Source organism: Ursus americanus, chromosome 34 (genome assembly GCF_024610735.1).
Source record: "Ursus americanus isolate L20-20 chromosome 34, mUrsAme1.1.p, whole genome shotgun sequence".
In the NCBI taxonomy this organism is placed as follows: Eukaryota; Metazoa; Chordata; class Mammalia; order Carnivora; family Ursidae; genus Ursus; species Ursus americanus.
In genome coordinates this window covers 24,895,563-24,916,538 of record NC_142160.1, presented here as the reverse complement: position 1 = coordinate 24,916,538, position 20,976 = coordinate 24,895,563, and the positions used below count along the sequence as shown (strand labels likewise).

The following is a 20,976-nucleotide window of genomic DNA, read 5'->3' as shown; positions in this document are numbered from 1 at the left end:
TGGCTATGTATTTTCCCCTTAGGACTGCCTTTGCAGTGTCCCATAGGTATTGGACCGCTGTGTTTTCATTCTCGTTGGTCTCTATAAATTGTTTAAATTGATTTTTGATTTCCTGGCTTATCGAATCATCTTTTTTTTTTTTTTTTAAAGATTTTATTTATTCGACAGAGATAGAGACAGCCAGCGAGAGAGGGAACACAAGCAGGGGGAGTGGGAGAGGAAGAAGCAGGCTCATAGCGGAGGAGCCTGATGCGGGGCTCGATCCCATAACGCCGGGATCACGCCCTGAGCCGAAGGCAGACGCTCAACTGCTGTGCCACCCAGGCGCCCCTATCGAATCATTCTTGAGCAGGATGGTTCTTTGTCTCCAAGTGTTTGAGTTTCTTTCAAATTTTTCCTTGTGATTGAGCTCCATTTTCAAAGCGCTGTGGTCTGAGAATATGCAGGGAATAATTTCAATCTTTTGGTATCGGTTGAGACCTGTTTTGTGACCCAGCATATGGTCTATTCTGGAGAATGTTCCATGTGCATTAGAAAAGAATAAGTATTCTTTTGTTTTGGGGTGTAGTGTTCTATATATTATCTAGGAGGTCCAACTCGTTGAGTATGGCATTCAAAGCTCTTGTTTCTTTGCTGATTTTCTGCTTAGGTGATCTGTCTATTGCTGATAGTGGAGTGTTGACGTCCCCTACTATTAATGTATTTTTATCCATAGGTCTCTTTATTCTGGTTAAGAGTTGGTTTGTGTATCTTGCTGCTCCCCTGTTGGGGGCGTAGATATTTATAATTGTCATATCCACTTGTTGGATACATCCTTTAAGAATAATATAGTGCCCTTCTGTGTCTCTAACTATAGTCTTTAGTTTAAAATCCAATCTGTCTGATATTGGAATTGCTACCCCAGCTTTCATTTGAGGTCCATGGGCGTGAAAGATGGGATTCCATCCCTTTACTTTCAGTCTGAATGTATCTTTAGGTTCAAAATGAGTCTCTTGTAGACAGCAAATGGATGGGTTATGTCTTTTTATCCAATCTGTAACCCTCTGGCGTTTATGGGAACATTTAAGCCATTCACATTGAGACTGATTACTGAGACATATGATTTTAATGATGCCATGTTGCCAGTAAAGTCTTTGTTTCCATAGATTGTGACTTTCTGTTCTGTATCACTCTTGGGGCCTTTTTACTTTTATAGAACCCCCCCTTAATATCTCCTGTAGGGCTGGTTTCGTGGTTACGAAATTGGTCAGTGACTGGCGATTCTGGAAGGTCCTTATCTCTCCATCAATTCTGAATGACAGCCTTGCTGGATAAAGGATCCTTGGCTGCATGTTTTTCTCTGAAAGAGCTTTTTTTTTAAAAGATTTTATTTATCTATGTGACAGAGAGACAGCCAGAGAGAGAGGGAACGCAGCAGGGGAGTGGGAGAGGAAGAAGCAGGCTCCCAGCGGAGGAGCCTGATGTGGGACTCAATCCCAGAACGCCAGGATCACGCCGTGAGCCGAAGGCAGCCACCTAACGACTGCACCACCCAGGCGTCCCTGAAAGAGCTTTAAAAATGCCCCCCTCCTTTCTCTCATTCCAGGTCTGTGTAGATAGGTCTGACGTAATCCTAATATTTTTGCCTTTGTACGTGAGAAATTTCTTTGCCCTGGCCGCTTCCAATACTGTATCCTTGGATCTAATTGCGAATTGCACTATGACGTGACGTGGCGTAGGTTTGTCGTGGTTGAATTTGGGGGGGGGGGGTCCTCTCTGCCTCGTGGACACAAATGCTTGTTTCCTTTGCTAGATTAGGGAAGTTTTCAGCTACAATTTGTTCAAATATCTCTTCTAGACCTCTATCTTTCTCCACCCCCTCGGGGATGCCGATGATTGTGACATTGGAACATTTCATTGAGTCAGTAATCTCCTGTAACCTACGTTCTTGAGATTGGACTTTTTTTTTTTTTTAAAGATTTTATTTATTTATTTGACAGAGAGAGACAGCCAGTAAGAGAGGGAACACAAGCGGGGGGAGTGGGAGAGGAAGCAGGCTCCCAGCACAGAACCCTGATGTGGGGCTTGATCCCAGAACGCTGGGATCACGCCCTGAGCTGAAGGCAGACGCTTAACGACTGCGCCACCCAGGAGCCCCGAGATTGGATTTTTGTGAGCCAAATTTCTGTTTTAGCTTTCTCTTCTACCATCCCATCCTCCAGTTCACTAATTCGACCTTCTGCCTCATTTACCCTGGCCGGCCGTCAGAACATCTAGTTTTGACTGCATTTGATTCATAGCATTTTTAATTTCTGCCAGATTAGCTCTCATTTCCACCCTTAGAGATTCTATATTCTCGTTAATGTTTTCGTTAATATTTTTTTCAAGTCTACACATCATCTTGACCACTGTTATTCTGAACTCCATTTCTGATAATTTGGTTATATCCATATCTATCAGTTCTGTGGCAGAGGCCACAGACTCATTATCTTTTCTTTGCTGGGGGGGATTTCTCCTTCTTGTCATTCTGATAAGGAGAGGTTACAGAGTTGCCCAGAGCCCAAATTATTGACCAGGACCCAGGCAGAGTGCTCTTGTTTTATAGGGACCTTAGGGATGTGGGCTTCTTGATTTTTTAGCCTGCCTTCTCAGGGAGGGGCCTGCTGCACTGATACTCAGGCAACCCTGTTTGGGTAGAGTCTCCCTGTCCCCTGAGAGCGGGGATGGGGATTGGCACAATGTGAGCTGGTATTTCCAGGCTTCTGTTCTCTGGCGGCTTTCCCTGGCCGTTTTCTGTGGCTCTTCTGAGAGAGCAGCAGTGGCCGAATCCCAGCCTCTGTCTCAGAACACAGAAAGCGCAGTCCGCTCTCCACTGAGCTCTTCTGGCCTCTTTAACTCTGTTTCTGCTGGTGTTGCTAAAAACCCTGCAGCGTCCCGGGTTGTGCACCCCACAGCCGGAGTCCCAGCCCTCACTTACAGGGCTGGCACGTCTCTGTCCTTTGTGTTTCTAACTCTGCCAGCCGCCGCCCGCGTGCGCTCCAGAGTTCCCTGTTTCAGTGTGGTTCGCGTGCACTCAGGAGTGCCGGTTTTCAGTCTGGTCGTACGCGCGTTCCCACGCTCACGGTCTCAGTCTGCTCTCTCTCCCGCGGATGCCGGTCCTCGAGTCTGGCCGCCCCCCAGTGCAGGTGGCTACTGCTTCCCGGTGCCCGAGGGCAGAGTCTCCCTCCCTCTTCCGTCTATCTTCCGATATCTGTGCGCGGATTCACGGCTCCCCGCTTCGTACCTCAATAGTCTGCGCTGGAGATGTTCATTTGTAGAGATCCAGATGTATCTTCCTGCATCTCAGGCTGATTCCGTGGGTTTTCAGGGTGGTCTGGTACCTATCCAGCTCGACTCAGGGGACCAGCTGAAAAAGGGGACCCCTACTCCTCCGCCATCTTAACTCCTCCAAAAACTCAACTGTTTTTTAACGTGAAATTTTTTTCTTTGAAACAATCTCAAACTTAAAGTTGTAAGTACAGTCAATACTGAATCAACCTCAAATACGTTGAGAATGTTATTCTTAAAAATATGTACTCTTATGTATTCACAATACAATAACCAGAATTAGTAAAACAGAACTGACCAATTACTATCACCTAAACCTTAGACTTCATTCAAGTTTCGTAAACTGTTCCAAAATGGTCTTCACATCTGTGTCTATGAAAAGATGCACTTCATTTCATTGATTCTTACTCTCCTTCCAAGCTAGAAAGACCAGGAACCTGGCACTCCTGTGCCTCTTTCCTGAGGTCAAATAATTCAAATTCAAAGATAAAATTTAAGCCAAAAGACAATGGCAAAGAAGCAATTACAATTCTTCTAAACTCAGGAAAAGTTCTGTAAGTTGAGAAGTGGCCTTCTGTAGGTTCTGAGGCTTGCACTAACACGCGAGCCCTCACAGCCTGGAGCTGAGGCTGGGCAGTGGCTACTGGGTAAGACCAGGGACAATAACATGGTAGTAATTTTGTGTACTGCCCTTCAATGTCGGTTTCTCTTGTTTCCTTATGATTAGATTCAAATTATGAGTTTATGGACTATGACAAAAGTGATGTCACATTTGTTCACCACACTCTATCAGCAAAGTGGTGATTTGACTCTACTGACAATGTTAATTTTGATCAGTTGGACAGGCTTCTTCACTATAGTTAACTCTTTCTCCATTTGTGGTTAAATATTTGGGGTTATGGGGGAAAGACATCCAAATATGCTCATCATAATCAAACTGTCCATTCATTAATTCATTTACTTATAACAATATGGAAACATGGCTTCCCCTTTTATTTAACAGATTATGATCTATTACAATTATCTGCTTTGATGCTCAAGTTGTCCCATCTTGTATGAACAGTATCAATGCCCTTTCAAACTGCCTTCTGTGTCTAACTGACATGTCCCTATCACTCTTTGAACACTTACTCACTTTCAGCACAGTAAGATACTCCAGCTCATCATCTTCTTTCGCTACCCTAAACCTGGAATCACCCACTCTCCAAGATGTGCTAGTTCCTTTTATTTTTGTATTTTGTTTCCTGCTTTATTGAGGTAACACAATGTGACGGTTAGATATACGTATACATTGTGAAAGGATACCCCCCCCATCAAGTTAATTAATACATTTATCACCTCACATATTTACTATTCTTTTCCTTTGGTGAGAACATTTAGGTTCTATTTTCTTAGCAAATTTCAAATACACAATGCAGTGGGGTTTTGCAGTTTTTTTCTCCTTTTGTTTTTAAAAAGATTTTATTTATTTGAGAGAGAGTGCAAGCACAAGCAGCAGGGAGGGACAGAGGGAGAGGAAGCAGCAGCCTCCTCACTGACCAGGGAGCCCAACGTGGGGCTCAATCCCAGGACCCTGAGATCATGACCCAAGCTGAAGGCAGACACTTAACCACCTGAGCCACAATGCAGTATTATAACCTATAGTTACCATGTTCATACACTGTAATGTAAGGTTCAAACCTTACAACTGCAAGTTTATACCATTTTACCAACCTCTTCATATTTCCCCAAGCCTCCATCAACCATCTTTTTACTGTTCTTATGAATTCAAGTTTGTTTCTGTTTTGATTGCACATATAAGTTATACCACACAGCATTTGTCTTTCTTTGGCTTATTTAACTTTGTATAATGCTCTCCAGATTTATCCACATTATCACAAATTACAACATCTCCTTTTTTTTGGCTGAATTCCACTGTGTGTGTATATATATATATATATATGTATATATACACACACACATATATATACATATATATACATATACACACACATACATATGTATACATACATATACATATATATGTATATATATATATATATACACACACACATACATACCATATTTTCTGTATTCATTCATCTATGAACAGATACTTAGGTTGTTCCTATACACTGGCTATTGTAATTAATGCTGAAAAAAGGTTTAACGGAAACCGAAAGAAAGCAGGGGTAGCTATACTTATATCACACAAAATAGACTTTAAGCCAAAAACTATAATAAAAATCAAAGAGTCTATATATAATAAAGGGATCAATTCATCAAGAAAATCAATTCCTACCAGAGGAACACCTAAATATATAAAACAAATATTAACAGATCTGAACAAAGAAACAGACAACACATTTATAGCAGGGGACTTCAATATCCACCTTCAACAATGGATAGATCATCCAGACCCCCCTCCAAAAAAATCAATAAAGAAACTGAGTATTTGAGCTATACTTTAGACCAAATAGATCTTAACAAGAAATATATAGAACATTCCAGCCAACAGCAGCAGAATACACATTCTTCTCAAGTGAACATGGAACACTCTCCGTGACAAATCAAATAACAGGTCACAAAACAATTCTTTTAGCAAATTTAAAAAGACAAAGCATGCCAAATTATCTTTTCTGACCACAAGAGTATGAACTAAAAATCAACAGGAGGAAAGCTGGAAAATTTACAAATATGCAGAAACAAAACCACCAATGGGTGAAAGAAATCAAAAGGGAAATCAAAAAATACCTGGAAACAAATGAAAATGGAAACACAACATACCAAAACCTACAGGATGTTGCTAAAGCATTTCTGAGAGGGAAATTTATAAAGATAAACGCATATATTAAGAAATCGGAAAGATCTCAGATACAAAACCTAACTTAACACCTCAAGGAATTAGAAAGAGAACAACAAATTAAGCCCAAAGTTAGCAGAAGGAAGGAAACTAATAAAGATCAGAGTGGAAATAAATGGAGACCCTCCTTACCCCCATATAGGAAAGATCAATGAAATTAAGAGCTGGTTTTAGAAAAGATAAATAAAATGGACAAATCTTTAACTACAATCTATTTTTTATTAGAGATTTTAATCCATTTGCATTTAAAGTAATAATCGATAGGTATGGGTTTACCATTTATTTTGGTTTTTCTTTTTCTTTCTTTTTTTTTTTTTTAGAGAGCGGGGAGAGGCAGAGGGAAAGGGAGAAAAAGAATCTTAACAGGCTCCATGCCCAGTACGGAGCCCAAATGCAGGGCTTGATCTCACGACCCTGAGATCATGAACTGAGCCAAAATCACAATGGACTGAGACACCCAGGTGCTCCCTCCCATTTGTTATTTTGTTAATTGTGTTCTGGTTGTTTTCTAATTCCTGTTTTCCTTCTATACCAATATGCTCTGAATTCCCTTCTCTTTACATTTTGTATTTCTACTATAGGTTTTTGCTTTGTGGTTACCACAAGGCTTGCATTAGAACATATCTATAAGTCTATTTTAAGCTGATAATAACTTCAAACACATACAAAAGCTTCCTCTCCCCATATTTTGTTCTGGATGTCACAATTGTGTATCCATCAAATTACTGTAGTTACAGATATTTTTTAATACTTTTGTCTTTTAACCTTCATACTAGAGTTATAAGTGATTTACTCACCACCATTACAACACTAGAGTATTCTAAATGTAACTGTATTTACTTTTACCAGTATTATACTTTCACACATTTTCCTGATACTAATTAGTAACCTTTTGTTTCATCTTGAAGAACTCCCTTTAATATCTCTTGTAAGGGTGGGTCTGGTGATGATGAACCCCCTTAGCTTTTGCTTATCTGGAAAACTCTCTCATTCAATCCTGAATGATAACTTTGCTGGGTAAAGTACACTAGGTTGGAAGGTTTTTTGCTCATCACTTTGAATATATGATCCTTCTCCCTTTTGGTAAGTAAGGTTTCTGCTCAAAAATCTATTGACAATCTTATTGGGGGGGGGGTGTCCCTTTTATGTAACAAGTTGCTTTTCTTTTGCTGCTTTCAAGATTCATTACTTGTCTTTAACTTTTGACAATTTAATCATAAACTGTGGTGTGGGTCTCCTTGGATTTATCTTATTGGTACTTCTTAGGCTTCCTGGATCTGGATGTCTGTTACTTTTCCCAGTTTAGGAGTTTTCAGCTATTATTTTTGTGAGTAAGCTTTCTGCTCCTCTCTTCTCCTTCTGGGATCCCTATAATGTATAAGATGGTCTGCTTTTATGGTGGTGTCCCATAATCCTATAAGCTATCTCTATTTTTTGAATTTTTTCTTTTCTTTCTGCTCCAGGGGATGAATTCCGCTAACCTATCAAGCTTGCCGATCTTTTCTTCCACTTGATCTAGTCTGTTTGGAATGCCTCTACTGAATTTTTCATTTCAGTTATTATATTCTTCAACTCTGTGATTTCTTTTTGGTACTTTATATATTTTCTATGTCCTTGTTGAAATTCTTACTATAGTCATGCATTGCTTCCTGACTTTGGTGAGAATCTTTTTGACTGTTATTGTGAATTCTCAATTAGACAAATCACCTATTTCTGCTTCATTAAGATCTGTTTCTGGATATTTATCTTGTTCTTTTGTCTAGAACACATTCCTTTGTTTCTTCATTTTCCTTGACTGTTTGGTTTCAGAGCATTAGATAAAATGTCACCTTTCCCAGTCCTGACAGAGTGGTTATCATGTAGGAAATGAACCTTGTGGATCAGCTCTATCCAAGTTCCTAGTTGTCTCTCAAACTTTTGATTGTCCAAACCTCCTCCTCTGCTTATATCTACTTCAAGACTCTCCCCTAGAGCCTTGTGACTTTCTCCAAGCTGGATTTGTCCTTCAAGTACAATGCTGAGTTACTATCTGGTGATCTCACTGCATAATCACCCTGGGGATTTTCTTCATTATTCTTTCATGCTGGATTCTCATATTCCCCAAATTCCTTGCTTTCCTTTTCCTTGATTTATTCTTGTTTTTTTTTTAATTCCAGTAAAATTAACATACAATGTTAACATTAGTTTCAGTTGTACAATACAGTGATTCAACAATCTGATACATTACTCAGTGCTAATCAAAATAAATGTATTCTTAATCCCCTTCATCTGTTTCACCCATTTCCACCCTCCACAGGTGGTAACCTGGTCACCACAGGTTTGTTCTCTATATTTAAGCCTGGTTTTCATTTGTCTCTTTTTTCCTTTGTTCATTTGTTTCTTAAATTCCACATTAGAAGGGCACCTGCGTGGCTCAGTTGGTTTAGCGTCCAACCAACTCTTGATTTCAGTTCAAGTCATGATCTCAGGGTGGTGAGATCAAGCCCCATGTCAGGCTCTATGTTCAGCTCAGAGTCTGCTTGTCCCTCCCCCCCTGTTTCTCCTGCTGTTCTTTCAACTAAATAAATAAAATCTTTTTAAAAAATTCCACATTTGAGTGAAATCATATGGTAATTGTCTCTCTTGACCGAATGACTTCACTTAGCATTATACCCTCTAGATCCATCCATGCTGCTGCAAATGGAAAGGGCCCATTCCTTTTTTATTGCTAAGTAATATTCCAGTGTGTCTTTGTGTGTGTGTGTGTGTGTGTGTGTGTGTGTATAAAACTACATCTCTTTATCTATTTCATCTGTCAGTGGGCATAGGCTGCTTCCCTAGTTTGACTATTATTAATAATGCCACAATAAACATAGGCGTGCATGTATCTTTTTGAATTAGTGTTTCCCTTTTCTTTAGGTAAATACTCACTAGTGGCATTACCACGTCCTATGATAACTCTATTTTTAATTTTTTGAGGAACCGCCATACTGCTTTCCACAGTGCCTGCACCAGTTTGCATTCCAACCAGTAGCATACAAGAGTTCCTTTTTCTCCACAATCTCACCAACACTTGTTGACTCAGGTGTTTTTGATTTTAGCCATTCTGACACATGTGAGGTGACATTTCATTGTAGTTTTGATTTGCATTTTCCTGATGATGAGTGATTCTGAGCATCTTTTCAAGTGTCTGTTGGCCATCTGGATGTCTTTGGAGAAATGTCTGTTCATGTTTTCTGCCTATTTTTATTTTTTTTAGATGTTGAACTGTATACGTTCTTTATATATTTTGGATACTAACTCCTTATCAGATACATCATTTGCAAATATCTTCTCCCATTCAGTAAGTTGTTTTTGTTTTGTTAATTATTTCCCTTGATGTGCAGATCTTTTAATTTTGATGCAGTCCCAATAGTTTCTTTTTGCTTTTGTTTTCCTTGCCTCAGGGGACCTAAAATGTTGCTACAGTTGAGGTCAGAGAAATTACTGCCTGTACTCTCTTCTGGGATTTTTATGGTTTCAGGTCTCACAGTTAATTCATTAATCCATTTTGAATTTATTTTTGTGTATGACGTAACAAAGTGGTCCACTATCATTCTTTTACATGCAGCTGTCCACTTTTAGCAACACCATTTGTTGAAGAGACTTTTTCCCATTGCATATTCTTGCCTCCTTTGTCAAAGATTAATTCATCATATAATTGTGAGTTTATTTCTGGGCTATTCTGTTCCACTAATCTATGTGTCTATCTTTGTGTATCATACAGCTTTGATTGCTACAGCTTTGTAGTATACCTTGAAATCTGGGATTCTGATACCTCCAGTTTTGTTCTTTTTCAAGACTGCTTTAGCTATTCAGGGTCTTCTGTGGTTCCAACCAAATTTTAGGATTTTTAAACAAGAGTTAATACCTATTAATTAATTTTACAATTTCTTTTCTTGCTCTGTGAAAAATGCTGTTAGTATTTTGACAGAGATTGTGTTAAATCAACAGACTGCTTTGGGTATTATGGCCATTTTAATATTTGTTCTCCTAATCCATGAGCATGGAATATCTTTTCATTTGTTTGTGTCCTCTTCAATTTCTTTCATCAATGTTTTATATAGTTTTCAGAATACATGTCTGTCCCCTCCTTGGTTAAGTTTATCCCTAGGTATTATTTTTGGTGCAACTGTAAATGGAATAGTTTTCTTAATTTTTTTTTCTGTTACTTCATTATTAGTGTACAGAAATGCAACAGATTTCTGTATATTGATTTTGTATCCTTCAACCTTACTGACTTCATGTATCAGTTCTAATAGTTTTTTGGTAGAATCTTCAGGGTTTTCTAGTATAGTATCATGTCATCTGCAAAGAGCGAAAGCTTTATTTCTTCCTTATCAATGTGAAGCAGCCTTCTGTTTTTCTTGTCTCATTGCTTGTGCCTATGACTTCAGTACTATGTTGAATAAAAGTGGTGAGAATGGGCATCATTGTCTTGTTCTTGATCTTAAGGGAAAGCTCTTAATTTTTCAGCATTGAGTATGTTGGTTGTGCGTTTTTCAGACCTTGCCTTTGTTATATTGAGATATGTTCCCTCTACACCTACTTTTTTGAGGGTCTTCTTTTTTTTTAAATCATGAATGGCCGTTGTACTTTGTCGAATGCTTTTTCTGCATCTACCTAGTTTTTTCCCATTCTCTTGTTGATATGATACATCATACTGACTGATTTGGGAATCCTGAACCACCCTTCCATCATAGGAGTAAATTTCATTCAATCATGGTGAATTTTTTTTAATGTATTGTTGAATGCAGTTTGGTAATACTTTGTTGAGGACTTCTGCATCTATGTTCATCAGGGATATTGGCCTATAATTCTCTTTTTTTTGTAGTGTGTTTATCTGGTTTGGGATCAGAGTAATGCTGACCTCATAGAATGAATTCAGAAGTTTTCCTTCCTCTTCTGTTTTTTAGAATAGCTTGAGATGTGCAGAATTATTAACTCTTCTTTAAATATTTGATAGAGTTCACCAGTGAAGCCGTCTGGTCCTGGACTTTTCTTTGTTGGGAACTTTTTGATTACGGATTTAGTTTCATTGCTGGTAATTGATCTGTTCAAATATTCTATTTCTTCCTGCTTCAGTTTTGGTAGTTTATATGTTTCTAGGAATGTATCCGTTTCTTCTAGATTGTCCCAATCTTTTGACATATAATTTTACATAACATTCTCTTATAATCCCTTCTATTTCTGTGGTGTTATTTCTCCTCTTTCATTTCTGATTTTGTTTGAGTCCCTTCTCTTTTTTTGATGAGTCTGGCACATGGTGTATCAATTTTGTTATCTTTTCTAAGATCCAGCTCCTGGATTCATTAATCTCTTCTAACTTTTTTTTTTTTTTAGTTTCTATTTCATGTATTTCTGCTTTAATCTTTACTATTTCCTTTCTTCTACTATTTTGGGGTTTTGTTTGTCCTAACTCCTTTAGGTGTAAGATTAGGTTGTCTGAAATTTTTCTTGCTTCTTGAGATAGGCCTGTATTGCTATAAACTTCTCTCGTAAAACCACTTTTAAAGCATCTAAAATATTCTGAACGGTTGTTTTCATTTTCATTTTTCTCCATGTATTTTTTTATTTTCTCTTTGATTTCTTGGTTGATCCATTCATTGTTTAGTAGCATGTTACTTAACCTCCACGTATTTGTGTTCTTTCCAGATATTTTCTTTTGGTTGATTTCCAGTTTCATAGCACTGTGGTTGGAAAAGATGCATGGTGTGACTTTGATCTTTCTGAATTTGTTGAGATTTGTTTTGTGGCCTAATATGTGATCTATTCTGGAGAGTGTTCCATGGGCACCTGGGTGGCTCAGTAGTTTAAGCATCTGCCTTTGGCTCAGGTCATGATCCCCAGGGTCCTGGGATCGAGCCCTGTGTCAGGCTCCTTGCTCATCCAGGAGCCTGCTTCTCCCTCTCCCTCTCCTCCCTGCTCACTCGCTTTCTCTCTCTTAAATAAATAAAATCTTTAAAAAAAAGAAAAAGAAAAAAGAAAAAAGGAAAAAGATGTGCATTCTGCTGATTGAGGGTAGAATGTTCCAAATATATCTATTAGATCCGTGTGGTCCAAAGTGTCATCAAAGTCACTGTTTTCTTATTGATTTTCTGTTTGGATGATCTATCCATTGATGTAAGTGGGGTGTTAAAGTCCCCTACTATTAATACAGTACTATCAATTACTTTCTTTATGTTTGTTGATAGCTGCTTTATGTTTTGGGTGCTCCCACTTTGGGTACATAAATATTTACATTGTTGTCTCTTCTTGTTGGATTGTTCCTTTTATGATTATGTAGTATCTTTCTTCGGCTCTCATTATTTTTTTTTTAAAGTCTATTTTGGGGGCGCCTGGGTGGCACAGTGGTTAAGCATCTGCCTTCGGCTCAGGGCGTGATCCTGGCGTTCTGGGATCGAGCCCCACATCAGGCTCCTCCGCTATGAGCCTGCTTCTTCCTCTCCCACTCCCCCTGCTTGTGTTCTCTCTCTCGCTGGCTGTCTCTATTTCTGTCAAATAAATAAATAAAATCTTTAAAAAAAAAAAAGTCTATTTTGTTTCATTTAAGTACTGCTATACACTGGCTTTCTTTTCAGTGCCATTTGCATAAGTGTTAGATTCTATCTCTTCACTTTCAATCTGCATGTGTCTTTAGGTCTGAAATGAGTCTCCTGTAGGCAGCATATAGATGGATCTTGGTTTTTTTTATCCATTCCACCATCCTATGTCTTTTGATTGAAGCATTTAGTCCATTTACATTCAAAGTAACTATTGATAGGTATGTACTTACTGCCACTTTGTTACTTGCTTTTTTATGGTTGGTTTTGTAATTCTCTGTTCTCTTCCCTTCTCTCACGGTTTGTTGGCTTTCTTTAGTGAAGCTTTCTTTCCTCTATTATTTCTTGGAATAGTTTGATATATTTGGATTCCCTTCTCTTTACTTTTTGCATATCTATTACCGGTTTTTGATTTGTGGTTACCATCAGGTTTACATGTAACAACTTAGTATATAGCAGTCCCTATTAATTTGATGGTTGCTTAAGTCTGAAGCCATTCTAAAAGCACTAAATTTTTACTCCCCCACATTTTAGGTATGGAGTGTCCTACTTTAACATCCTTTTACTTTGTGAAACACTTGACGAATTTCTAAAGATATTTTATAGCTTTTGTGCTTCCCACTTTTTCTTACTCCTGCTTATGGTTTTTCCTTCCCACTCAGAGAATCCCTTTAACATTTCTTATAGAACTGGCTTAGTAGTGATGAATTCCTTTAACTTTTGTTTGTCTTGGAAACTCTCTCTCCTTCTATTCTGAATGATAGCCTTGCTGGATGGATTCAGTTGCAGGTTTTTTTCTGTTAGCACTCTGAATATATCATGCCACTCCTTCTGGCCTGCAAAGTTTCTGCTGAAAAAATCAGCTGATAGCCTTATCATATTTCCCTTGTATATAACTGTCTTCTTTTGTTTGCTGCTTTATAAATTATCTTTAGCTCTACTTTTTCCATTTTAATTACTATGTGTCTTGGTATGGATCTCCTTGGGTTGATTTTGTTGGGGAATCTTTGTGCTTCCTGGATCTGGATTTGTTTCCTTCCCTAGATTCAAGAAGTTTTCCACTATCATTTCTTCAAATAAATTTTCTGTCCTCTTTTTGCTCTCTTCTCCTTGTGGGATCCCTATAATGTGAATACTGTTACACTTGACAATATTGCTAAGTTCCCTTAATCTATTCTCTTTTTTTATTATTCTTTTTTCTTTCTCGTTTGGCTTCATTGCTTTCCATTATTCTGTTCTCCAGGTCACTGCATCTGCTCTTCTGCTCCCTCTCATCTACTATTCATTCCCTCTAGTGTATTTTTAATTTTAGTTATTGAGTTCTTCATCTCTGATAGGTTCTTTTCTGTATTACATCTCTTTTTGAGGATCTCACTGAGATTTACCACTCTTTTCTCAAGTTCAGTGAACATCTCTATGACAATTACTTTGAATTCCGTAACAGGCATATAACCTACCTCAGTTTCATTTAGGTCTCTTGATGTGGTTCTGTCCTTTTCTTTCATTTGGGACATATTCCTCTATTTCCCCATTTTGTTTAACTCTGTGTCTGTTTCTCTGTGTTAGGAAAGTCAGCTTTGTCCTCTACTCTTTTTTTTTTTTTTTAAAGATTTTATTTATTTATTCGACAGAGAGAGAGACAGCCAGCGAGAAAGGGAACACAAGCAGGGGGAGTGGGAGAGGAAGAAGCAGGCTCATAGCGGAAGAGCCTGATGTGGGGCTCGATCCCATAACACCAGGATCACGCCCTGAGCTGAAGGCAGGTGCTTAACCGCTGTGCCACCCAGGCGCCCCTTTGTCCTCTACTCTTGAAAGTAGTGGCTTTATAAGGGGTGTCTGAGTGGCGCAGTCAGATAGGTGTCTGACTCTCATTTTTGTCTCAAGTCATGATCTTGGGGATGTAAGATTGAGCCCTGCGCTGGGCTCCACCTCCGTGCAGAGTTTGCTTAAGGCTCTCTCTCCCCCTGCCCATCCCCAAAAATAAACAAATAAATCTTAAAAAAAAAAAAAAAAAAAAAAAAAAAGCAGTGGCCTCATGAAGAAGAGTCTCTGTGGTGGCCTACAGTACAATGTCCCCTATTCACCAGAACCTGCTGCTTCAGATTATCTCTTATGTGTGTTGTGTGCACCCTACTGTTGTGACTGAGCCATGTTTGCCTTCAGTCCTGTCATCTGCAATGGCTCTCTGTCTGCTGTGGGCAAAGTGTGGTCTTTGTGTTATTTGTGGGCCAGTCTCGTGCTGCCTTGGGCTTGAGTTGGGTCAGACTAGGCATTTGCCAGAACCATGGTCACACAGTACTGCAGGCCACTTTCCCTGTGTCATCCCCTGAGCATTTTGTGGGTGGGCAGTCAGAACCAACCCATTGTGGGGCTGCAGTTGGATCAGGGTGTGTGGTTTCTTGCCCTCTCTCCAGGGTAAGAGTCACTTCAAGAGGTGCTGATCCCTGTTGGGGATGCTTGCACATTGCCATGCTTGCAGTACCACTTTGGAAGGACCCCAGTTAAGGATGTGTTAGAGGGGACGGGTCTGTAAGTGAATGCAAAGAGGGACATGCAGTGTTACCAAGGTTTGTGCTAGTCTGCTGTGGTAGGGTAATGTAGAGGATTTGGGAAAACTCCTGCAGTGAGTGTGTTGGAGGGGGCAGGTTTGAAGAGCATGGGGATGGAATTAGTTAAGCTAGGTGAAGAGTGTGAAGCACTGGTTCCCATAGGCGTCTGTTTCTAGGCTGGGTAGGCAGGGAAGGAAATGGCACCCACCAGCTCTTTTGTTCTTAGAAAAGTCTCCTACTGCACACTTCTGAGTCCAGGAAATAAATTCCGTTCTGCTTCTAATTCAAGATTAGAAACCATCCCCCAACTCAAATAAATTTTCAAACTGCTGCTTCTATGCTATATCTCAGCAGGGTTGTTACGCTGTCTCTTGAAGGACAGGGACTCAGTTTCCTATTGCCCTCTAGCTCAGAGCTGAGCCTGATGACTTTTAAAGTCCTGGGCGTTAAGCCCCATTGGTTTTAAGAACTCAAGAAGCTAAACCCCTCTGGTTTTCAAAGCCGAATGTTATGGGGATTCATCTTCCCAGAGTAAGTCCCTCATACAACCATGTGGGGTCTGCTCCTCTCCCTCTGTCTGAATCCTCAGTGTTCCTCACTCCCACAGACAGCCCCAAGGGTCCATTTAGCTTCTGACCATGTCTCTTCCCACCCTCTTCCATGTAGCCTCTTCTCTATATTTAGCTGTGGAGAATCTTCTGCCGGTCTTCACGTCATTTTCTGTGTTATTTACACTGATGTGGGTGTTATAAGTAAATCTGTGAAATGAGGTGAGCCTAGGATCCTCCTACTCTGCCATCTTCCCCAGAATCTCCTTAGTCCTTTGTTTTAATGGAGCACATATACCAGCAGTATCTTCAAAAGCTTTGGGAGATTAATTTTGAGACTTTAAATACCTACAATTATGTTTCTTCACAATTAAATGATAGCTTAAAATAGGATTCAAGATTAGAAACCACCCCCCCACCCAAATTCTGAAAACATTGCTCCATCTTCTTTTAATCACAACTTTGAGATATAATTAACATACCATATAATTCATCTATTAAAAGTGTACAATTTAGAGAATACAAATATCTAATTATAAAGAGTTTTAAGAACCACAATTGCTACATATTAGCTAAAATGTTAACTCAGGGGGCACCTGGGTGGCTCAGTTGGTTAAGTGTCTGCCTCTGTCTTAGGTCATGGTCCCAGGGTCCTGGGATCGAGCCCTGCATCAGGTGCCCTGCTCAGTGGAAAGCCTGCTTCTCCCTCTCCCTCTGCCCCTACCTCCCATCCGTGCTCTCAGCTGCAACTTTTACAACAAAGGTACATTATTCATTTTAAGAAATATTTCATAAATAAAATCTACCGTCAACAATGTGCCAAGCACCACACAGACACGCAAACAAGACAGTTCCTGGCCTAAAATATTGTCACAAAAACAAACAGGTAAACAACTACAACATGATGTACTAAAAAAATGTTATAACAGAGTTACGAGTGCAAGGAGACCACAGAGGGTATAGGCGCAGTATTCAGGGAATACTATGTAATCGAGGTAGTGATCTCTCAAAGGAGTAGAGGGAAGAGGTGATTAAAAAAGAACGTACTGCTCACATCACAGAATGATCACCTGACAGTAAATATTCAGAGCCCAAACAGTAAGACACAAGAGATGGTCAAGTTCTACAGTACAATTTTTGGTCTATACTATATTTAAAAGAAAGCATAAACACTATACAAGTCTATGGAATAAAACATTCCAAGGTCCAAACAGATGAACTTACATGAAATTTTAGAATAAACCAAACTCTATACAATCTGGATGGGTAAGAAAAAAAAGAGGAGGAGTAAAAACAGACAATTACCTCCTTTTGTAGTATCATTCTGAGCCTGGATGCCATGATGCAATGAATTATGAATGGCAGAAAGAAGATCTGCTGCTTGAACCATCAATTTTTGAGCTTCTGCAACAGCACTGGTCTAGCAAATAAATCACCAAAAACATTCTTACATATTCTTTCACTGAAAGATATACATTAAATAGGAAAATCCTATAAACAATAATGAAATTAAATGTTGTAATGACATCGGTTCTCACAAACTATTCACTTAATACAGGATACTCAGATCCTGTTAGGATAAAAATTATTATTATTTTTTTTACCCATTTCTATTCTTGTAGGAACCATTAAAAAATAATGGGAAACATTTCTGGCTTGTTCTGTTCGTCTTACATTTTAAAAAAATAAAGGAAAAAAACTGAACTGTGGTCAACTGGAAATTTTCAGCATTTCTACTATGCCATTCATTAAGGTGAATTAAAAAAAAAAGGAAAAAAGAGACTTAGAAGTTAGATCAATGATAAAGGTTGGATCTCTACTCACCACTTCCTAATTATCCACAAATTAGTCTGTAATTGACTTGAGTTAATGCAAATACACACGAAGAAAAAATATTCACCATCTAGGGCTTTTTTGGTTTTACACAAATCCAACAGTTAATTATTGAACTGAATGAAAGAAGAGGTCTACCTAAAATTCCCATTTTTGCTTTCTCCTTTTCAATTCACAAAACAGGACTACACACAAGCAATTTCAACTTCTATTATTACACCACTAGTAAGTAATATAAAATGTTATTTTTATATATCAACAACAGACACAGGTACGTTATGGAACAGAATGTAAATTCATGTGACTTTTTGAGAAAATTATCTAATATCTCTAACATCATATATATATGTATATATATAATATACATAAAATATACCAAATGCTGAATGCTGTATATGTGTGATGGAGGCGTTTCAATGGAGAAGTCTCAGAACTACTTCAATAACACACTATGTCCTGCCCCCCCAAAAAGCCCACTGAAATAGATTAAATGCTCTTACCTCTTTCTTAGTAAAGGCTATAAGCACTGTCAGTAACACTCGAGTGAATTTCACTCTGCTGAATACTGCTAAACACTGCTGGTGCTAAAAAATAAGAAAGGACTAAAAGTTAAAAGATGCAAAGTCTGTCAAAGGAATTTCATTTTAAAATATAGTATTTTAAGTCCTAAATTTCAATGCAAATAACTCACTATATTCAAAACACCTTCACTTACAGTCCTGTAAATGCCTGAAAATGAGCTGCAGAAAATAAAGCCTGTTCTACTGAAATAGAAATATAAAGTAAAGCTTCTGTATCAATGGGATGGATTTTTCCTTAAGTAAAAAGTTAGACTATTATCTCAAAAACTGATTTAATTACATTTTAAACAGAACTGATGAAAAGATGCTTTAAGCAGTCAGAAAATTAAGGATCTCGACAAAGGTTTAGTGCCTTTCATACTGTCCAAGTTCTTGAGTTTTGCCAAGTTTTGATGCATTATCTGTAAAAAATCATTTTTCTTCCTACCTCACAGGAATATTGAAGAGCTTTGAAATCATGTATTTGAAAGAGCTGTATTATTATTCTATCAAAACAAATACAAGGGAAATAAAATCCCTTGCAATGTCCAATTTGTAAAGAAATACCTTAAAAAGGGCTTCCATAAATTATAACGCAGTTCATAAAACTACTACATTAAGAGGTAGACTTCTCTGATATTATCTACCAGAAAATAAGTTCAATTACTTCTAGTTCAACTTCTGGATCTCTTTCTTCTCCTTGTCGACTTCGAGTACTCTAAAAGTTTAAAAAACGTGAATTAAAATAAACACAAACTTGTAGAAATATTAGCTTATAAATATACAAGGTAAAGAGCTAAATTAATTTTTTGAGTAAACATAAAAATTTATTTTTAAGAAAAATATTTGGAAGAAAAAAGCTGTATCTTTCATTTTTCTCCTATTAATACTATATACAGAAAGTCTATTTTGATATAAATTATTAAGACCATACAGAAGAATAAGGTATTAAAAACAGCAAAAGCAAAACAATGAAGTAAGTACATGGCACACAGTACTTCTTTCTTTTTGAAAGGACGTATTAATTGAAAGTCTTGATGCTCTCAAAACTAACCCTGTTAGAAAAAAATAGTAACCTTTACACAAATCACATCATAAAGTCACATTGTAAATACTGATTGTTCTACACTAAAATGCAAAACCTCTTCCATGAGTATCATATGACTGACTATTCTGACAACTGTAGGGCAGTTACTATAGGAAGATCTGGCAGAATATCTGGGTTCTAGCCCTGCGCTGCCCTTCCTAGTGGCATGCCCTTCAGCAACTCAGTTTACTTAACTCTTTTAAGCTGCATTTTCCTCACCCAAAACTAGGGCACCATGTGCATTTTTTTATTGCCTAATTCACTGCTTAATTATAAATATCAACTAAGGCAATAATATAAAATTGCTTTGACAACCATGTTGTGTTAGACAAGTATAAAAGAACAGCAGAAATACAACCTTTTTTCTTTTTTTAAATCTCTATAAGAACCAAATCATTAGGGTCATCTGGCTGAAGGATATCATTCATAAGAAGTCTTTCACCAGATTTGGGATACCACCATTTACTGAGGTCGTCTACTGTCTTGCAGACTTTGTAATAGCTGTTGAAGAAGATCTCCTTACCTTTGAGGAACTTAAAATTCTAGATTATGCTATTCTTAAAAGAGCATACGATTACTTCTAAAACACCGGCAAAAAATTGAAAAATCTTCAAAGTTAAATTTTCCGTACTTGAAAGGGACATTAATTCACCGGAAACAACTGCTTTAGCTGTCTTCAAATTAATTGCAAAAAAGGCACAGCATATATAAAGGAAGCTAGTGGCCCTCCTTATGCTAGCTGTTTGTAATTAGCTAAAGGTAACTTGACATTTAGAAGAATATGAAAATCCTATACCAAAGCAAAGAGAAAAGAAGTATACCTTTACTCTTCTTTGCATGTCATCCTCCACATCTTTTAGCATGCCTAGAAAGAGAGACAATGAGTGAGACAATGAGTTTAAACAGGAAACAAATTCAAACACAAAACTTGTGTATCATCTTATAAACTGTTTTACCTGTAACGCGAAGGTCTGTCACACTGTTAGCCATTTTAAATCCATAAGTCATTGATTGAAAATCTTCCTGTACAGGAAAGGAATAATTAGGCCCTTGAGTACTAGCAAAACCTTTTATTATAAAATCCTCTTACGAAATCCTACTTTGCTAATATGAACACAGTAACGAAATGTCATTCTGCTTGTCTAAATACTGCTATCATACATAGACACTTTCCCTACAGTGTATCCTTAAAACACCATATTCTAATGCTGTTTAATCGTTTGCCCTTAGGCAATTTAAATACACTTGCATTTAGTATTTTCATTTGCAAAATAAGGTTAATGCTAATAGTGTCAGAAAGTAAAAATTCCCACTTACAAAGTATTCTCACGTTCACAAGTGAACAGTAAATACATAGTAACTACCACCTGACGATAAGTTTGCAAAATCTACATAAGACTTTTACTTCAAAAATTATCAAATGCTTGTTTACACACTGTTAGGCCACAAAAGTTAAGCCTTTCTCAAACAGAATTACTCAAAGTGATAGCAAAAGCATATTTCCACTTCAGTCGCACTGTAAAGAAAAAAATTATTTATACATATACGGATTTCCACCTGCGAAATCATTTAAAATACTACTGAGACATTAACAAAGTAAGTAGTTTGCCAGACTCACCTTGAAAACTGAATTTAATATCATTTGGCTGGTTCAATTAAGTCAAAAACTCTATTAAAAGAATGTTTCCATT

At 37.9% G+C, this 20,976-nt stretch overlaps 1 protein-coding gene across 5 annotated transcripts in view; it reads right to left on the bottom strand.

The window, feature by feature from the left end:
* The window catches only part of NAA35 (N-alpha-acetyltransferase 35, NatC auxiliary subunit), a 96,222-nt gene that overhangs the window by 43,162 nt on the left and 32,084 nt on the right, over positions 1-20,976 (bottom strand). For all 5 annotated transcript variants that reach the window (XM_045780905.2, XM_045780902.2, XM_045780903.2 and 2 more), the window contains exons 7-11: positions 20,242-20,308; positions 20,107-20,150; positions 18,866-18,916; positions 18,139-18,222; positions 17,111-17,225 (exon numbers count right to left, since the gene is read on the bottom strand). In XM_045780905.2, coding sequence (XP_045636861.1) covers positions 17,111-17,225; positions 18,139-18,222; positions 18,866-18,916; positions 20,107-20,150; positions 20,242-20,308 — 361 coding nt within the window. The remainder of the gene's footprint in view (positions 1-17,110; positions 17,226-18,138; positions 18,223-18,865; positions 18,917-20,106; positions 20,151-20,241; positions 20,309-20,976) is intronic.